The 18951-nt window shown below is 33.1% G+C and overlaps 3 protein-coding genes across 6 annotated transcripts; 1 reads left to right on the plus strand and 2 right to left on the minus strand.

Annotated features, from left to right (window-relative positions):
* Positions 1–2572: 2572 nt before the first annotated feature.
* On the minus strand, positions 2573–15506 carry LOC103847762 (gibberellin-regulated protein 13). The gene is made up of 5 exons (XM_009124842.3): positions 15488–15506; positions 3317–3449; positions 3127–3207; positions 3007–3040; positions 2573–2926 (listed from the first exon to the last, which is right to left on the minus strand). Exons 2-5 carry the CDS (start codon positions 3404–3406, stop codon positions 2745–2747), a joined length of 387 nt encoding a protein of 128 aa, XP_009123090.1. The 5' UTR covers positions 3407–3449; positions 15488–15506; the 3' UTR covers positions 2573–2744.
* LOC103847791 lies at positions 2866–18768 on the minus strand. The gene is made up of 5 exons (XM_033290440.1): positions 15488–18768; positions 3317–3449; positions 3127–3207; positions 3007–3040; positions 2866–2926 (listed from the first exon to the last, which is right to left on the minus strand). Exon 1 carries the CDS (start codon positions 16648–16650, stop codon positions 16135–16137), a length of 516 nt encoding a protein of 171 aa, XP_033146331.1. The 5' UTR covers positions 16651–18768; the 3' UTR covers positions 2866–2926; positions 3007–3040; positions 3127–3207; positions 3317–3449; positions 15488–16134.
* On the plus strand, positions 6413–12399 carry LOC103847770 (folylpolyglutamate synthase). 4 transcript variants are annotated; one of them, XM_033290433.1, is made up of 17 exons: positions 6413–6731; positions 7499–7661; positions 7737–7945; positions 8135–8200; positions 8475–8584; positions 8664–8724; positions 8988–9071; positions 9160–9216; positions 9315–9375; positions 9461–9507; positions 9661–9738; positions 10100–10258; positions 10346–10642; positions 10750–10828; positions 10910–11065; positions 11148–11338; positions 12140–12399. In XM_033290433.1, exons 2-17 carry the CDS (start codon positions 7514–7516, stop codon positions 12197–12199), a joined length of 1863 nt encoding a protein of 620 aa, XP_033146324.1. In that variant the 5' UTR covers positions 6413–6731; positions 7499–7513; the 3' UTR covers positions 12200–12399. The 4 variants fall into 4 exon arrangements, with proteins under 4 accessions (XP_033146324.1, XP_009123099.1, XP_009123096.1 ...); XM_009124851.3 differs by lacking the exon at positions 12140–12399 and adding an exon at positions 11449–11763 and having other exon boundaries at positions 6414–6826; XM_009124848.3 differs by lacking the exon at positions 12140–12399 and adding an exon at positions 11449–11763 and having other exon boundaries at positions 6415–6731.
* Positions 18769–18951: the final 183 nt, after the last annotated feature.

An 18951-nucleotide genomic window follows, 5' to 3' on the forward strand; every position in this document is an offset into this window, starting at 1 on the left:
CAGCTTTTAGGGGTTCCTCTATAAAACCTACAAAGTATTTTTCGCTGCAAATATATTTTGAATTATGATTATAGTTTTTACTACTTATATCAAAAAATAATTTGAATAGATAATTTAAATAAATATAAAAATAAACTATGTATAAATATAAGAGAAATTAGCTCTCCTACCAAAAAACTATCTTATAATTAACAATATACCAAAGCCCTATGTTTTTACACTGTGCATAATTTATCGTGACTCTGTTGCCCCTACATATCCTCTCTGAACACTACTACTTGACATAGGCCGAATCTTGTTAAAATATTCTGCAAGATTTGATTTATGTACTCATATCTTTCATTAACTTTAGATCAAGCTTTAGATCAAGCATAGTTCTATCCCTTACCTCTTCAAATATTAACAAACAGTCTGAAATTCAAAACCATTCTCTCTCTCTCTTCCATTAATCCACAATATCTTTGAAATCAATTCTGCATCTTTTTGTCTTTCTACATTTTGATTCATGTTTACATCCTATTTTGAAGATGTTGAGAGTATTATTAACCAAATCTAGTTCTTTGAATCTGAGCTTAAAACATGTATTTTCTCAGTAGGTAGCTCTTGTTCTTGATATTACAATTTCTAGATGAAGAAAAGTTCAAAGAAAACAAATTAAAAAGATTATTCATATACGTTCTTATCTGGGTTTGTGATAGATTTGATTGGTTATTGGAAAGTATTTAACTTTTTCTGAAAATATGTTGAAACAAGAATTTTGGTTCTTCTTTTTATGAAGTATTTGAAGATGGAGCGCACAAAAAAAACTGAGATGAGGTGGAATCTCCAAATATTTAAAGTGCAAAGTGAAATTTAAGCAACTGTTTTCCAGTTTGGATTTCTCAATTGATTTGTATATTTGTGTTAAAAATTTAATTAACTTGTGAAATATAAGATTCGCGCTATAAATGAATAGTTGAACATCCTAATTTTGTTTTAAATATTTTCCCTAAATAACCGATATTTTACTCGAACTATCCGAACTACCCGAACCAGAACTGAAACCAAATGGAAACCAATTTTTTCGGGTATTTTCCGGTTCCTAATTTTACTATCCGAACCGAACCAAAATTGAAACTATCCGAACCAAACTGAACCGAAAATATGTCAAGTAGTAAATGAATCCTCTAACTCCCTACCCGAACTACCTGATACCCGAAATACCCTAATCGAACTGAATCGAAACCCGAAATGCCCAGGCCTAAATGTAAATATCAATATATAATTTGTATTTTATATGATATGTAATTTAATTAAATGATATATATATATATATATTAATTATATATTAATATAAACACTTATTAAATAAAACTTCTTTACTCATGTGGTTTATAACTATTTATATCTTATCATAACAAAAAATTTAAACCATTGATAACAAAAATTTGTTTGAGACTTTTAACAGTTTAGTAATTTATACTCGTTTTTAAAAATTTAAAATACAGCACATACGAAATAATCTAATTTTTTATTAAATGGTTAATGCAATTGTGTAATTTATTTTAATAACAAAGATTTAAACAAAAATGATTGAGTGTATACAAGTTGTTAGCAAATCTCTGTTAATGTAAATCATTAATTGCATATATATATTTTAATAACATTACGTAATTGCGTAACTTTTATTTAAGAAAGTAATGAAAAATAACTTTTAATATTAATAAATGATTTTACGATGAGTTTAATGAAAACTATAGTTTATATTTAGATGGACCACCTTACTTTTCTTCGAAAATCATTCTCATGATGATACATGTCATGCTTCTAATGTTGTAATGGTTCTCAGGGGATTGACTAATTATATCGGCAATGTATTTGCTGCGTCTTCAACCCACTAATCATATAGTATAAATAGATGCTACACCTATGAATCCATAATCAGCTCCCTTCAAACATATGTGACAATATAGGAATTTAAATGGAGAAAATTTCAGCATTTTTTGTCATCCTCTTCCTGGTCTCGTCATGTAAGCATTAGCCGTTTTATGATCTCGATCATTTGATATGTTACATCCTTAACAGTTTTGGTGTGTACATGAATGATTACCAGTCATGGTGAAAGTTACTGTGAAAGTGCCTTTGATAATATGTCAAAAAGACAAAGATTGTCTGAAGTTTGGACTCCCAAGTTGTAAGGACACAGGGAAGATGCCAATTTGCCTCCACAATTAGTGTGGCTGTTACCATGAAATCCATACTCCTTCATCGACGACCTCCAACTCTTGACGATCTTCATGTTTATATACATGTGGATTTAAATAATGAAAAGGCTATATATATAACTCTTTCATTGCTCTCTTCTCTCCATGCATCTTCTTAATGTATCTCTCTATAATAGACTTATAACTAATGGCCTACTTGGCTTTGGACCGCTTTTTTTCTTTTCCAATTTAATAAAATAATATAGATGTTGTATTACATCTTTCACTTGGAAAAGTTAATTTGTAATGGTATTCAAGCTTCTGGTATGTCAGTTAAAGACCAGAAGCCATCACTTGCAAGTTTTGTACGTTAGAGATGCATAGCTTCATAAACAAAATCTTTTATGTGCACTCAAAATCTTTATAAAGGATAAGTAAGCATCAAAAGCACTTTTGACGTGGTCCTATTGATGTGATTATGCAAATGAGTCCAAATACATATAGAACATTATGGTAGATAGATTAACAAACTATATGGAGGTTATGCATTAAGAGGATAAATCAAGGGCATTTAGGTCCACCGAGCTGAGTCTTCCAGTTGTTGTAGCAAGGGCAGACTTGCTTGTTGCCATAAGTACCTGGAGGTACACACAAGCACTTGGCACAACATTTGTTACAGAAGAACAAACATGGCTTCTTGTATTTTGTATTCGAGCATCTATCTCCACACCGTGGCCCACACTCTAGTATAGTCAAAAAATGGATTTTAGCTTTTGCATTCAGCGCAAACAATATATTGAACGCTAGCTAGTCATTGGTTTACCTTGGGGTTGAAGGCTGCCTTCAGTAGTACCGTACTGTCAAAATCAACAAGAAGGTCAAAGGGGGTTGTGTGGATTTCATGAAACTCTTTTTAGTGAGTAGTGAAGCCGTAGAAACTCACTTGGGAGCTGTTGTGATGCGGTGTTTGCGGTTGGGACTGTGGTGGATGTGGTTGTGGAGCAGGAGACTCCAGGTGTATTGGCTGTACGATAATCAAGACGTATGAAAATAATACAAAGTTTGATGAATGTGAAGAACTGAAAAAAGTAATTACGTACATCCTAAAATAGAACGAATGTTCAAACACTTACGTGCATTTGAGTTTGAGCAGACAGAACAAGATGAAACATAACAATGGAGAGAAAAATGGTGTTAAGATTGGTTGCCATTTTAGATAACATAAATGATTGTAATGAAGCTCACGTAGAGGATTTATTTTGCAGACTAAGCTCACTATGAACAATGATATAGGGGTCAATATATATAGAGTCCAATTTCCAAATAAAAAATGGAAAACATATTTCTCCTGTTATTGATTATTTTTTGGCAAACTAAATCGTGATTTATGTGTATATATATATTTTATCGAATAGATAATTATCAAAATTGGTACGAATATAGACTTCATGTTCCCAATCTTGTGCATGTGAAGGAGAGCGAGAGCAAAAGTTGTGATAACGAACGTATCACATGTGTGTTTTTGCTGCTATTAGTCCCTATCTCTTTCTCGTGACTCCAGTTTTTTTCTCCCATTGAAGTTAAAAACATATTTTGTATTTTTGTGATTTATTTCTAAATGTTATTGGAAACGAATTTCATCAAGAAAGACACGTACATGGCTAGAATTTCCGAGGTCTGAAGTGGGTTTCCTCTTTAGGCATCCCCGTGTAGGGCTGGGCAAATAAACCGAACCCGAAAATTCGAACCGAATCCGATCCGATAAAAATGAATCCGAACCGATCCGAACCCGATGTAAATACCGAATGGATCTTGTTTTGTGGTATTTCGGATTATGGGTATTATCCGAACCGAACCCGAATCTAAATGGATATCCGATAGAACCCGAAACATTCGAAACCTCGAATAGATCTTGTACCAAACATGATCTCAATTCCTAATATTTATCCAAAATACTCTAAGAAATATTGAACATCTAAAATATTTATCTATTACATGAAGGTTGGTGGTTCTATTACATGAAGGTTGATGGTAGAAGATGACCATTGAATCTTGAAGTATTTAGATTTAGATTTTGTTTTCGTTAAACAATGTTTCTCATTTCATGAGAACTTGGTTTTCGTTTTATGCATTTATTTATTTTGTTTTCTTTTTATCAGTAAATATGTTTATTTTTCGTTTGATTTTGAATGATCACGGTTGATGTTCTTTATTTTTGAATCAATTTTACTTAAGTTTTGGTTACAAAATAGGTACAAATCAGATATTTTAAAACTGAAGAACCGATTTTACTCATATTTTGGTTATAAAATAGGTAAAAATCAGGTACTTTTAAACCGAAAAACCGATTGGGATCCGAACCCGAAAATATATTGGGTTGTACCGGTTCTTTGAAGATTTACTAACTCCGACCCGAACCCGATAGAACCCGAACTGGTCCCGAACCGAATTTTCATATAATCCGAGTGGGGCTGATTTTGATAAACCCGAAAAACCGAATGGATAAAACCGAAACCCGATTGGAACCCCGAATGCCCAGACCTATCCCCGTGATCTTATTGTGTTTGCATGCATAGCCATTGCATGTGGTGACAAGGCGATCATGCATAACGCCTTTTTAAAAAGGAATGTATAGAACGCATCAAACGTTTTTCTTTTTGTTTTTACATCCAGTAAATGTTTTGAGGTGCAACAAAAGGAATAATATGAGGAGGGGCTAGCGTGTTACAAAAAAGAGGAGGGGCTAGCGATCTTTATGCTGTTTGATTTTGGACCACAGTGTAGAAAATTTGTGTAGAGTAACGTTATATTTATACAGATTGTTAACTTTATATTTTAATAAGTTACTACTGCGACTCCATAAAATAAGAAGTTCAACTATTAACTATAATCATAACTACAAGTCTACACCATCAATATTGACATTTTTTCTCAAAAAAAATAAAAAAATAAAAAAAATAAAAAAATATTGACATTTGACAGCTAGGGGTGGGCGTTCGGGTATCCGTTCGGATTCGGGTCGGGTATTTCGGATTTTCGGGTATTTCGGTATAGAGGTCTAGAACCCGTTCGGGTATTTCTGTACTTCGGATCGGGTTCGGGTATTTTTAGTTCGGATTCAGTTATTTCGGATCGGGTTCGGATATTTAGATTTTGAAAAAAAAATTAAAATTTTCATTTCTCAAGTTTGTTGTATTTAAAAATATAACTTTCAGTTAACTAATTTTGTATTTTTAATAGATTGAATGGTTAATAGATTTGCACATAACATTTTAAAACTAAAAAGACATTAATTTAGTTATTTTTTTTTAATTTTTGATGTAACTTTTTGTTAATTTTTGAAATAAAAAATTTGACATGCATTTTAAGTGAGTAAGAAATCATTTTTTCCGTAATTGTATGTATATCATATGAACTTAAAGTATGTGTAGTATCAATATAAATATTTTATATAAAATGAGAGATATAAACTAGAAATATAAAGTTAATTATATGTATGTTCGGTTATCTTCGGATATCCATTCGGTTTTGGGTATTATCCGTTCGGGTTCGGGTATCTAATCTCTCCTTATTCAATACCCGTTCGGGTATTTTGTTACTTCGGTTCGGATTTCGGTTCGGATTTTTCGGATCGGGTTCGGGTGCCACTTCGGAAAACCAAGAGCATCCCCATTAGTGAAACTGAGGGAAGAGGTTTCAGGGAAATTGATTATTAATTTTTTTTTTCGTTTAATTTTTTTTAAAAAAAAATAAAATAAAAAAATAATTAAACCAATCGCGGGTTGCCACGTGGCGTGGAACCCGTAAAACAGTGATGAAACGGGTTCAGAATGAAATTTTTTTGAGAGACAGGTTCATAAAATATGTGGGATCCATAAATATTATTTTTTTTTTTTTTGGAAAACTTGAGAGCTTGGAGAGTGAACCCTAATGAGGATGCTCTTACAGTCCTTAGTTCTGTCTCCATTAGTTTCCTTAGTTTAAAATGATTTGAGTTTAGAAATGGTCAAGTTAGCAAAATTAAGCCCTTTTTCAAACAAACAAAAAAGTTAGCAAAATTAAAATTTATCAATTCTCAAAATAAATATATATATTATCATTTTCGTTATGGGTTTGATCAGATTACTTTTTAGGTTATGTAACTAGTCTTGGCATTTGGGCCTTAGGTTTGGTCTGGATCCGTTCTTATGGGCTCCAAGTTTGAATAAAATTTGGTTTGGTTTTTGGAATGGTTCCTTGTCGGAAAAAAAACACTGTTTCTGAGCGTGAAAAAAAAAAAAAGAGATTAATATCTTATGGCTTTAAATCAAGTAGGATGACGCAGACGATTCGAAAACCAAGGTAGGTGGTGCAGAGTGGAGCTGTCGTCTTCCCTTTTCGGCAATGGCTGCTGAGTGGTGTGCCCCCCACTAACCCTTAAAACATCATCCTTCCTCGATTTGTTCTTTTTCGCATTCCACAAATTCTGGAAGCGATTTGATATACGTTTCAACAAGAAGAGCCACACACGCAAAGAGTCTTTGAAAGTGATTGCAAAAGTTTTCCATGGTTGGTCTCTCTCTCTCTTTCTACTAGTTAGCTTATTATATGATGAAAGGAAAGTGTTTTAGATTGAATCTATTGGTGTTCTTGTCTTGATAGATGTGAGTGTTCCTCGTTACTGGGTTTCTATCTGAGATTGTATCTATGGAGTTTCTTGAATCTTAGCATCCTCAATGTTGAATCTTTGAGAAGGCTAATGAATGCTTAAAGTAGACAACTTTTCTATTTTAGATTGTATCTATGGAGTTTCTTGAATCTTAGCATCCTCAATGTTGAATCTTTGAGAAGGCTAATGAATGCTTAAAGTAGACAACTTTTCTGTTTTAGATTGTATCTATGGAGTTTCTTGATTCTTAGCTTCCTCAATGTTGAGACTTTGAGAAGGCTAATGAATGCTTAACGTAGACAACTTTTCTGTTTTAGATTGTATCTATGGAGTTTCTAGAATCTTAGCATCCTCAGTGTTGAATCTTTGAGAAGGCTAATGAATGCTTAAAGTAGACAACTTTTCTATTTTAGATTGTATCTATGGAGTTTCTTGAATCTTAGCATCCCTGTTGTGAGGCTTTGAGAAGGCTAATGAATACTTAAAAGTAGATAACTTTACTTGTATGAGCAATTTTGTGAAGAGTTATTTAGAAAACTCAAGAGCTGTGTTCTGTTTTTGTTATAGGGACACACTTTAGGCTCTTGAGTTTTGAAGATTGCACAATGTTCATTAATGGAAAATAAGAACAAATTTATCAACTCACCAAAGTATATTCTGGTTGCAGATTTGACATTCCCTGATGCTCATTTATGTGAACGGGCTTCTAAAGTGCGGTGCACCTCTAGTTCCATTCTTTTCTCACAAAAGAGAATCCTTCTTCAATAAAACAACGCCGAGCTCTCAAAGTTTAACTCTAGGCTCTCGAGATCGTGTTTATTTCAACAGTAGTAAGTGTATATGCACCATTCACTTGCTTACACTTGTTTCATACCTGGGACTTATTGTTCTGTTGGCGTCTCTAGGTCTTAGGTACTCAAGCAAATCAATACAAGTTGTGGAGAGTTCTGTTACTGATATGGGTGCCAAGGAAGAGAAGGCAGATAGTGCAGCTTTGTCTTCTTATGATGATGCCATGGACGCGCTCTCCACTCTTATTTCTCGTCGACGTGGCGACCGCTCACCTACCTTAGGAAGTCGTGACAAGCTTGAGCAAGTCGTCTCATATCTCAAGGTGATACAGCCATTTACAGTTAACATTCTCTGGATTGTGCTTTCTAGAATAGGCATAAACTCACATGAAATAAAACAGAAGGCATACAAAGACTATTGAGAATATTTCAATATTTAAGTGTGACATGAATATTTTAACTTACTCTAAATACTGAAAGTTTTGTCTTCGGTTTTGGTTTTGACAATACAGATTTTGGGCCTGGAGGATAAAATAAAAGAGTTAAAAGTTATTCATGTCGCAGGAACGAAGGGAAAGGTAGGGTGCTTACATTTCCTGGAATTTGAATTGAAACTTTAACTTGAAATTGTTAGCAGTATATTTTATGTGAGATGATATTTTTTTCCAATTTTTGAGTAATTTCATTTGGTGAGTCAATTTTGAGTAATTTCTACTAATAATTGTTTGAAAGTTTGAAATTCTCATGACCATTATTGTAGCTTATGCTTATGAAAGGAAGTAATATTCATGTGTTTCAGGGTTCCATAAGTAGCTTCTGATTTTTATTTGTCTGCCTTGTGTATTTTATCAGGGCTCAACATGTGTATTTTGCGAGGCAATATTACGTAACTGTGGGTTTAGAACAGGATTGTTTACATCTCCTCACCTGATGGATGTGAGGGAAAGATTCCGAATAGATGGGTAAGTTCATCAGTACATTTGATGTTCAATGCTACGTGAACACTGAGACCTATTTGAAATGCTGTTTTTGCTTTTCCAGCTTGGATATATCTGAGGAAAAGTTTCTGCAGTATTTTTGGGAATGTTGGAAGTTACTGAAGGTAAAAGACTCTTCAATAGTTCCAGTTTTAGATGTATAACTGGATATAGTCTTCAAGTATTATTCATTGCTCACTTTCTGCCATGAATTACCATTTTGAGTCTGTTTTTGTTATGGAATGAGAGGAGAAGGAACCGTACTACATTATTTTGCTTTGGTCTGAGGGATGTTTTGGTTGAATATATTTTTAACTAGGAGTAAAATACTCGGTGTAGACTATGAGAAAACAGTGTAAAGATCTAATTGTGAGCTTCATATTTGCAGGAGAAAGCTGTAGATGGTGTTACCATGCCTCCTCTTTTTCAGTTCCTCACAGTGTTGGCATTTAAGATTTTTGTTTGTGAAAAGGTATATCACTTATCAACTATGTTATCCGATAAGTCTTGTACTGAACCTTACGTATTTGACTAAAATTGGATGTTGATGTTCCTGATAGGTTGATGTTGCTGTCATTGAAGTTGGACTTGGGGGGAAACTTGACTCAACAAACGTGGTAAGCATCTTTTGAGATTCTTTATGTTCTGAGTTTACTGTCATATTTATTTAATGTCGGACATCTGGTTACATTAAAATGGAAAATGTGAACTACAGATTCAAAAACCTGTTGTCTGCGGCATTGCTTCTCTTGGAATGGATCATATGGATATATTGGGTATATGCCACACTATTTATTCTCAAGTCATTAGGCAAATGTTTTTACATTTATACTCTAATTTCTCAGTGCTGATTCTACACAGGACATACGTTAGCTGACATTGCTTATCATAAGGCTGGGATTTTCAAGGTACCTTCTGACTTTTTGTAAGCTATTTCCAAAAAGGTTTCCTTTATCTTAGATTTTCCATAAATGCAATATATTTGTTTTAAGAGTTCGAATTGGTAGATTCATGTTAGATATTCTCTGATTTGCTCTGTTTTCTTGTAACGCTAATGAAAGCCTCAAATCCCGGCCTTCACAGTACCACAACTCTCTGAAGCAATGGAGGTTCTTGAAGAAACAGCTAATAATCTTAAGGTAACTTATAGTTTATAGATTTTATATTTCATTCTTTTTCCAAGTACTCCCACCATAAGTTCTATTAACTAATGTACAAAATTTTAGTTCTGATAAGAGTTTATCGAATAATCAAGCAGTCTCAGCATGTGTATTAGTGAATAGGATCAATATAAATTAAAGAGGCTTGAAATGTAGGAAGGGATATCAAGTGTTTTGGGACTGTTTAGGTTTGGGAGAGTTTGTTTCTCAGTTTTAGAAGTAATGCAGTTTACGTTTACAAGCCTATCATGGCCTTTGTTTCATCTGTGGTTTAGTTATGCTGTTATGAAAACCGAATTACAAGGAATAAATACTAAATACTATTTAACCTGCGTCGCAGGTTCCTCTGGAAGTAATAGCGCCTCTTGACCTTAAAAAGTTGGATGGAATTACACTTGGCTTGTCTGGGGATCATCAGCTTGTAAATGCAGGTCTTGCTGTTTCTCTTTCAAGATGCTGGCTTCAAAGAACTGGCAACTGGGACAAGATATTTCCAAATGTTTGTTTTTTGCTCTTGGTGTCATTAAACCTTATCAAAACTTCTAATGGCTTTATTTGCTGAATTCTTTGGCTTTTCTATTAACAGGGAAGTAATGAAACTGATATGCCGGTAGCGTTTTGCCGTGGTCTTGCAACTGCACGACTTCATGGGAGAGCCCAAGTCGTTCATGATCTAGTATCAGATCAACAGGACTCGTTGAAAACTCCATGCGGTGATCTGATATTTTACTTGGATGGAGCTCACAGTCCAGAGAGCATGGAGGCTTGTGGCCGTTGGTTCTCTTCTGCAGTCAGAGGAAACAAAAGCTTATCTACTACTCCTGTCAATGGTTACAAGAGAAATGGGGAGTTTGGTAAAGACTTTAACAGAGTCTCCAAGCAGGTACAATTGCTTGTTGACAAAGTTCTTTTGCTTTCTGCTCAATTGCTAATGAAATTTTGTATTTGATACTTTGATCTGACTTGTGAAGAGTTCTTCTGTGTTAATAGGTTCTTCTGTTCAACTGCATGGAAGTGAGAGATCCTCAAGTTCTACTTCCAAAGCTTGTGACCACTTGTGCTTCCTCAGGTAATCTAAAAACAAATTACTCTGTTTTTAATAGTTACTTGTTAATATTTAATGGATATTGGTGAATTAAAACATTTTCAGGCACTCATTTCTCAAGAGCACTGTTCGTTCCGAGCATGTCAACTTACAACAAGGTCATTTCAGGCGCATCAGCTATTCCTTTAGATACACGTAGAAAGGATTTGACTTGGCAATTCAGACTACAGAAACTCTGGGAGAGATCTATCCAAGGAACAGGTAAAAGCTAACTTTCGCTGTCTTTGTAGTTAAATTGATTATAGGCCTGATCTTGAGCATATTGTCTGGTGTGACAAATCAGATGCTGCGCTTGACCATACACTGAACCCTGATGGAATAACTTCCTTACCACCTCATGATTTCCTGTGTGGAGATGCACCTCATTGTGGTGGACCTGCAGGGACACATTCAAGCGCTGTAATGCCTTCACTTCCATTGACCATAAACTGGCTACGAGACTGCGTACGCCGAAACCCTTCGCTGAAACTAGAGGTTAAGTCAAAAGCTATATTCATCATCTACTTCAGACTCTTTAGAGTAGAAGAGAGCATTAACTTGTATGGTATTGTCTTCTTCTTGTGTTTTTCTTTTCCACGCAACAGGTTCTGGTCACAGGATCGCTACATCTTGTTGGAGATGTACTCAGATTGCTAAAGAGATGATAGTTCTTTACCAGAACTGAACAAGGGCTTCTTTAGAGTAATCTTACAGAGGTCTAATTGTTTTTAGACATCACTTTGTTTTTCATAATTACCACTTGATATATTGGTCTATTTTATCTTAACATGATAAGCCTCATCTAAGCTTTGTATTATTCTTTACACAATTTTATCTTAACGTTGCATATCAACTTTGAGTTTAAAAGCATGATGTAGTTTCTTTCTTTAATATTATATATCAAAATTCTATTTTTCTGATTACCAATAAATAGATTGATAAAATATAAAATTAAATTAGTATATTTTTTTTTTTGTCAAAGTTGGTTGATTTTTTTACATCACTATAAACATTGACTTTGTGAATAATAGTGCCCATGTCTTGTTTCATTGTCGATATGCTAAGGAGACGTGGGCTCTGTCTCGTATACTAAACTTGGTTTTCCTAAAGCGCTGTAGTGCCTTCGCTTCCATTGACCATAAACTGGCTAAGAGGCTGCGTACGTCGGAACCCTTCGCTGAAACTAGAGGTAAAGTCAAAAGCTATATTCATCATCTACTTCAGACTCTTTAAACTAGAAGAGGGCACTAACTTCTCTGGTATTGTCTTCTTGTGTTTTTCTTTTCCATGCAACAGGTTCTGGTCACAGGATGGCTACATCTTGTTGGAGATGTACTCAGATTGCTAAAGAGATGATAGTTCTTTACCAAATCTAAAAAAGAGCTCCTTAAAGAGTAATCTTACAGAGATCCAATTGTTTCTATATCACTTTTTCATGATTACCAATTGACTTTTTAGGCAATTTATCTTATTAACATAAGAAGCCTCATCTAAGCTTTGTATTACTCGGTTACACAATTTTATATTTCCTCTTATGTAGTCTCTAACGTTGCATACCGACCATGTGTTGAACTGTTGATAATAACTGGACATAATGATGAACATATGAAATGTTTAGTACTAAAACAGAATGCTTCATATAACCTCAACATGTTGTTGACGGTAGGTATGGGTGTTCGGTTCAGATCAAGTATTTTGAATTTACGGGTATTTCAGTACGTTTAAATATCCGAATGGGTTCAGATATTTTTGGTTCACGTATGGTTATTTCAGGTTAGATTCAGATATTTTAAATTTTGAAAAAATTAGAATTATTCATTACCGAAGTTTCTTATACTTAAAATTTTACAATTAACTTGACATAAATTTTTAATTTTTTAATAAGTTGAACGATTAATAGGTATGGAAACAAAATTTTGGAAATAGAAAAACACTAATGTAGTTATTGTTTTGAGAATTTGAATGCAATTTTTGTTAATACATGAAACAAAAAAATTTGATATGCATTTTAAGTGAATAGTAAATCATTTTGTCTGTAATTATATGGATATTATATGATTCTCAGTCACATACATCAATATAAATATTTTGAATAAATTGAGTGAAGTAAAATAGAAATATAGGGTTAAGCATACATATGTTTGGTTATCTTAGGATATTCATTTATTAATTATTACCCGTTTGAGTTTGAATATTCTGATCTATCCTAACTCAATATCCATTCAGGTATTTTTCTATGTCATTTTAAATTTCTGTTAAAGTTTTTTGGGTTGGATTTGGGTTCTGATTCAAATATATCAGATAAATTTTGCAGCCTTAGACGGTAGCAAAGATTATTTTCCACCAGATACTTTTCAACTATATCTTTCTCATCAACGATCCCACCTTCATTCAAATGACTATCTATCTATCTATATACATGTGAATAAATATTTACAAAAAAAACTAGATTTTAATAGCTATTAATTTATATTTTTGTTTAGTTTAGTTTTATATTTTATATTATTTTAATTAAGCATGCATATTATTTATGAGTTATTGAGTTGTGATATTTTAGTGTATTTGATTTTTTAGATATTCAATTTTTCTATGATATTTGTTTCTAAAATTCTTGTTGATTTTAATCTCATGTAGTTAGTGTCTTATTGTTTGTATAGTTATTTTAATTATAATTCAACTTTGTTTGTTTGGGTTTATTATTGGGGTTTGTGAGTTTTTGAAAACATAAAACTCACTTATAAAATGTACATTAAAAAGTTCAAAAATTGAAAAATATTGTTTAAGTTCAGTTTAGAATTGCACTATTTAAAATATATTTTTACATTAAAAATTACATGAACATAAATTCAATTAAAGCTACTTAGTGTTTTGAAAAACTTTCTTGTAAATAATATATCTGGTTTTTTTTTGTGTGAAACCAACACTGAATAGACATTGTATGTGCGGCATTCTAAACCAGTAAACATTATTACTATTTAAAACTTTAGCTGACTCTATTACATGTTATAACTCTTGCCTCGATAAAAAATGTAGCCACTAGCCAAGTAAGTTGTTTGAAGTCCTTTTCCTTATAGTCACTTTATGTCATTATGATCTTTCATCTATTCAAAGAGGAATAGATTTCTATAACAAAAACGATAGTGTGTTTCTTAACAGAGAAAACATGATCTTTCGTGAATAAAGTAGGAACTTTTCAGATATTGAAATATTTTGTGTTGATAGTTCAAACGTAAAAAATTAGTTTTTTTTTTAATTTATATAGAGATATGAACCGTTCATAATAACTAGACAAAATGATGTTCAACATATGACGAAATGTGGAATTGTCTAGGTAGATTTATCAATGTCAACTAAACCATTGTGTTATTTAGCGTTAAACTAAGTTTAATTACTTGTGTTGAAGACAACGTGTTTACTTGGGTAGTAAATGGTTGGAAACCATTATTCTTCTCCCACAACTATGTGAACTTTCCTTTGCTTATAAGAAGCCACTAGAGATGCCTATCATAAGCCTATAGGCTTTGAAAAGAAAATCATAGTTCGCAATAAGAAAGAAATGTGTTGCCTAGACTATCTGAGAACTTCTCTAGAATACTTAGTCTCAAAGTCCGCATCCATTAACTCCTCAGACAGTGAGTCCCCTGCCTTTTTGAGAGAAAAAACCACCATCTACAAGAGATCGGCGTTTGGAAGAGATAAATTCATGTGGGAGCATTAATGTCAATGCCTCTATACGATTGGAAATGAAATAATTAAATTTGATATGCCAATTTTGCAAGAATACTTAATAGTTACATACCAAAACAAAATATGAAAAACACATACCTAATTGTTTTCTTTTACTATCATTGCGTAGATATCATAAATATAATCCACTTTTTATTAAAAAATAAGTAAAAAATAAGAAAAAGATGAGAAAACAGTAATATTTTTTTATAAATTTGAATATAATTTTAAAGAAACTAGATACTGACCCGCCCTTGAAAGGGCGGATATAGTTTTTGTTTTATATTTAAAAAAAAATATTTCTATTTTTGTGTGTTTTGTAATTATATTTTTGTTTAATAGTAATCTAATATAATTTTTGAAATAATGTCAAAATTTAACAAATATATATGTTGTAATTAGAACTGGATTTCTTTAAAAAACAGTTAAATGAAATAGGTCTGTGTTTTTCTCGTCGGAAGTAATAGACATATCATTATACGATTTGTTTTATATGTATTATTATATAAAGATACATAGATTTGTAAAAAGAAAATGGATCTATGCAAAAATATAGGATACATACAGTATTTAGCTGTATAGGTCGTTCAAAAAAGAGCCATAAAAAGTAGTGGGCCCGATTATTTTGGAACTGAAAAATGGTTACAAAAAAAGTCATAGAAAGTAATGCATAGTTAGTTACGTATAATAATTTTGATCTGGTTATAAAAATAGTTGACATAACCTTTTATCAACTGGTCATGATTCTGTTTTAATAAAATAGATAATTGAATCAAACCATAGAAATAATTGAATCAAACATTACATACATATATCTGAATATTTTGATTTAAACCAAGCAAATAATATATTCTCACAAAGGAAGGTTTCGGTTTCTCGATGGCGAAGAAACTGGCAGTTTCAACGACCATCAAGAACTCGGAAAAGCGTCATACTTCAATACATCTTCTCAACAGAAGAAGGCAACTCCTAGTCTGGTCCCTTGAGAAGATGGATTGAATCCTTCTGGACTTTACTGAAAAAGAATGCGTCTGGAGCAGGGCTTGATGAGAGCAACGGTGGTGGTGGTGAGAGGGACAAGACAAAAGTAGGTAAATAAGCAGTATTTTCTGATTAGTTCGGTTCCTAACGTAAATATAAACTTCTTAGTACTGAAAAATAGTTTAAGTTAATAGTATTGAAAAGGGACTGTAGATCTCTGAACAAGCCACTTATTATAGTAGTATCGTAATGGTAATTATTATGCATTAGTAAATGTTTTTTAACAAACTTAAGACTCCGCATACCAAAGCCAATAATATTATTGTCCAACAGTTTTACCAGCTGCGCATAAAATTGTAATCAGTTTTACCAGCAATCCCTGATCCCTCAAGGCAATACCAGATTCCTTGTGAAGGAAATGCTGAATATATCATACTAATATAAGCTATTTGATTGGATTTAATCACGTTCCGAAATAAGAAGATTCAATCTCTAATATCATAAGGGTTAGGACATCAGCAGTCAAGGAATCTCTATGTATATATCTATGTATGTGTCATATATATATGTGGACATGTAATAGGCTAATGAGTTTCAGGAATACTATCTAACAAAGGTCTCCAGCCTCTAAGACCCTCATCAGCAGCATCATCATCATGGCACAGATGTTGCTTAGCAAGACTTCTATAGACCATTTCGTGAACTGAACCTCCTTGAATCAGCTTCTCGAGCTCTTGCTTACTCACAACCATCTTCACTCTCACAACACCAAGACTCTTCTCCTTGGTGTTGTCACCACAATCTGTTAATCCATCTCCTTTTTTCTCTACCTCTGGATTTGCAAACCTGACTTTCTTCTTCGTCTTCTTATGCTTGACTGTGGTATTCTGCTTTGGCATGAGATAGTAGAGACGGCCACAGAGAAGCTTAACTTGTGGATGAAGATGACAATTGTTGGACAGAGAATCAAAGAGAGAGTAGTGACCAGAGAATTGGGTGAGGATGTCATCAACATGCATGGGACCTCTGTATTCAACTACTTCTCCGTCATTTTTCATAATCTTTATCACTTTCTTCTCCACTACTATACAATTGCCCATCTTTATAATTTATTTTCCCTAACTTTGTGATCTCTTCTGTGTAAATAATGCTTTTGGAGATTTGTGTGGAGTTTTGGAGATTTGTCTTTGTATATTTATAGAGTTTAGGGATACGTAAATGCCCTTGTATTTACGAAAATTGCCATTAACTTGGTAGGCCACTAGTATCTGGTGGGGTGTGGTCGGATGCCGGGTGGTGCTCTCATAATTGATTTGTTTTATTGTTAAACATTTTGTGTGCAAGTCCATTACACCAACCATATCTATACTTTGGTAAACATTTAAACATACTTGTTTCCACTGTTACAAACCATTTACAAAGTAATATAGTTTGAAATTTACAATAAGACAAAGGGTTTTTAGGGGAGGCTTGTCTATATCTAGAAGTGGAGCCACTAGAACCATCACCACAAAAGGAGCCGAAATGACTTTTGATAAGTGGATGTCACCTTCCAAATGTGCAGCACAACTTGATTTCTATAATCATTCTTACACTGAACAAGCCCCATTTACCTTACTTGCTAACATGCGCCGTAAGTTCTCAACTTACTCATGTTATCATTAATATTGGTTACTATCATTATGTTATCACAAAACCTCACCTCTCACTGTACATATTGTCACTCGTTCCGTGTTATCATTATTTTTGGTTACTAGTAACGCATTATCTTATAAACATCCACTTGCTTGCATTAACTTCCGTTTCCTGATTTGTGTTAGTTTTGAATTGTTGGTCAAAGCTGTTGATTAAACTTGATGAAGCAGAAACAACATGCCACTTTATATTCATGCTTACGTACGTCTTCAATTGTTTTGGTTTCTTAACACAACCAGAATTGAGTTTGGTAACGTGGTATCCTCTTACGTACATACTTCCAAAAAGAAAACTAAACAGAATACAAACTAGTCCTTTGTACGCTTGAGTTTGTTTATATATTTAAATTTTGCTTTCAACTATTTTGGTTATTCACCAAACTTGATTTCGTGTGACGCCAGGTCTGCCTAAAATAAATTCGACGTCATTTATTGTTTTGGCAAAGAGAAAATGGACCATTGATTCATTTATTTAGCCTACTCTATATAACAAGAAAACCGAACACTAGTTACGACTTGTATTATGCTACGTTCCCAATGTAGGCTATATAGTATAGCTTGACCAAACTATCTTTATCCATCGCGATCCCACGATTACACATTTGAACATATAAACCTTTCTTCCATCATGGTTTGGTTACGTAAGCTTATACAAAGTTGATATTTAGAGAGGACCGGTCCACTTCATCTACTAATCTTGAAGCGCTTTCGATGTTAAGTGGGTTCAAATGGGTTCCACCAATGAAGCATGTTTCAATTTTTTTTATTCCTTGGTAACGAAGAATAAATGTAGGAAACTAAGAGGAAGATAGAGAGGTAAAGACAACAAAAAGGTTACACAATGGGTGGGTAAAGAATATAATATTTTGAGGCTTTTCTTAGGGTGAATGGTGGACGTTGACGCTCTAAGCAAAAGATTATATATAGTTATTAAATAAACCATAGATTTTGCCTTTGCTTACATTGTAGGGCATTGAGTGCACCTCCCCTCTTAGTGGTGGCGGCAGAAATTTTGTTACCGTGAAAGAGATGTAAACTGAATATCTCCAATGCATAGAGATATTAATTAATATCATCCATTCTTACATAGGAATCCCCCATGTTCGTATAATAACTTCATCTAGTAAAAGATATAGGTATTGTTAATTATAACTGTTTCACTTTGACAAAAGTGTTATTATAACTGTAATATGGAGATCTAGTCATATGTTTTTTTGTAATTTTTTCATCACAAAGAAATTTCTTTATAGTGTTTGGTTTTATGCTTGACATGTATAATTTTGGTTTGTTTTGTAATTTACACATACCAATTTGAAACTAATATAATGTAAATATTGATAAATACAACTAAGAGAGTAGCTAAATTTGTTTTTTTTTTCCTTTAAAAAATATACTTCCATATAAACGGAAGAGTATATATAGATATTCCACACGGAAACAACATAGATAGTAGAACTTCAAGTTAAGGGGATCATTCTTTGTCCAAAAAAAAAAGGATCTTGCTTTCAAAGTTCAAACGATAGATCTTGTTTGGTCGTAAGTGGAGTCCGATATAGCACCAAAAGCCCACTAGATTTCACAAATTCTCCCTTCTTTTAAATTACTGTATGTGTTTTACGTTTGTCAAAATTTCATCTTTAATTATTTTTTTATGTTTTGGTTACTTTTTCATTTAGTATAATTTTAAAGTTATATGTTACCAACTTT

Source organism: Brassica rapa, chromosome A01, assembly GCF_000309985.2.
Source record: "Brassica rapa cultivar Chiifu-401-42 chromosome A01, CAAS_Brap_v3.01, whole genome shotgun sequence".
Classification (NCBI taxonomy): Eukaryota; Viridiplantae; Streptophyta; class Magnoliopsida; order Brassicales; family Brassicaceae; genus Brassica; species Brassica rapa.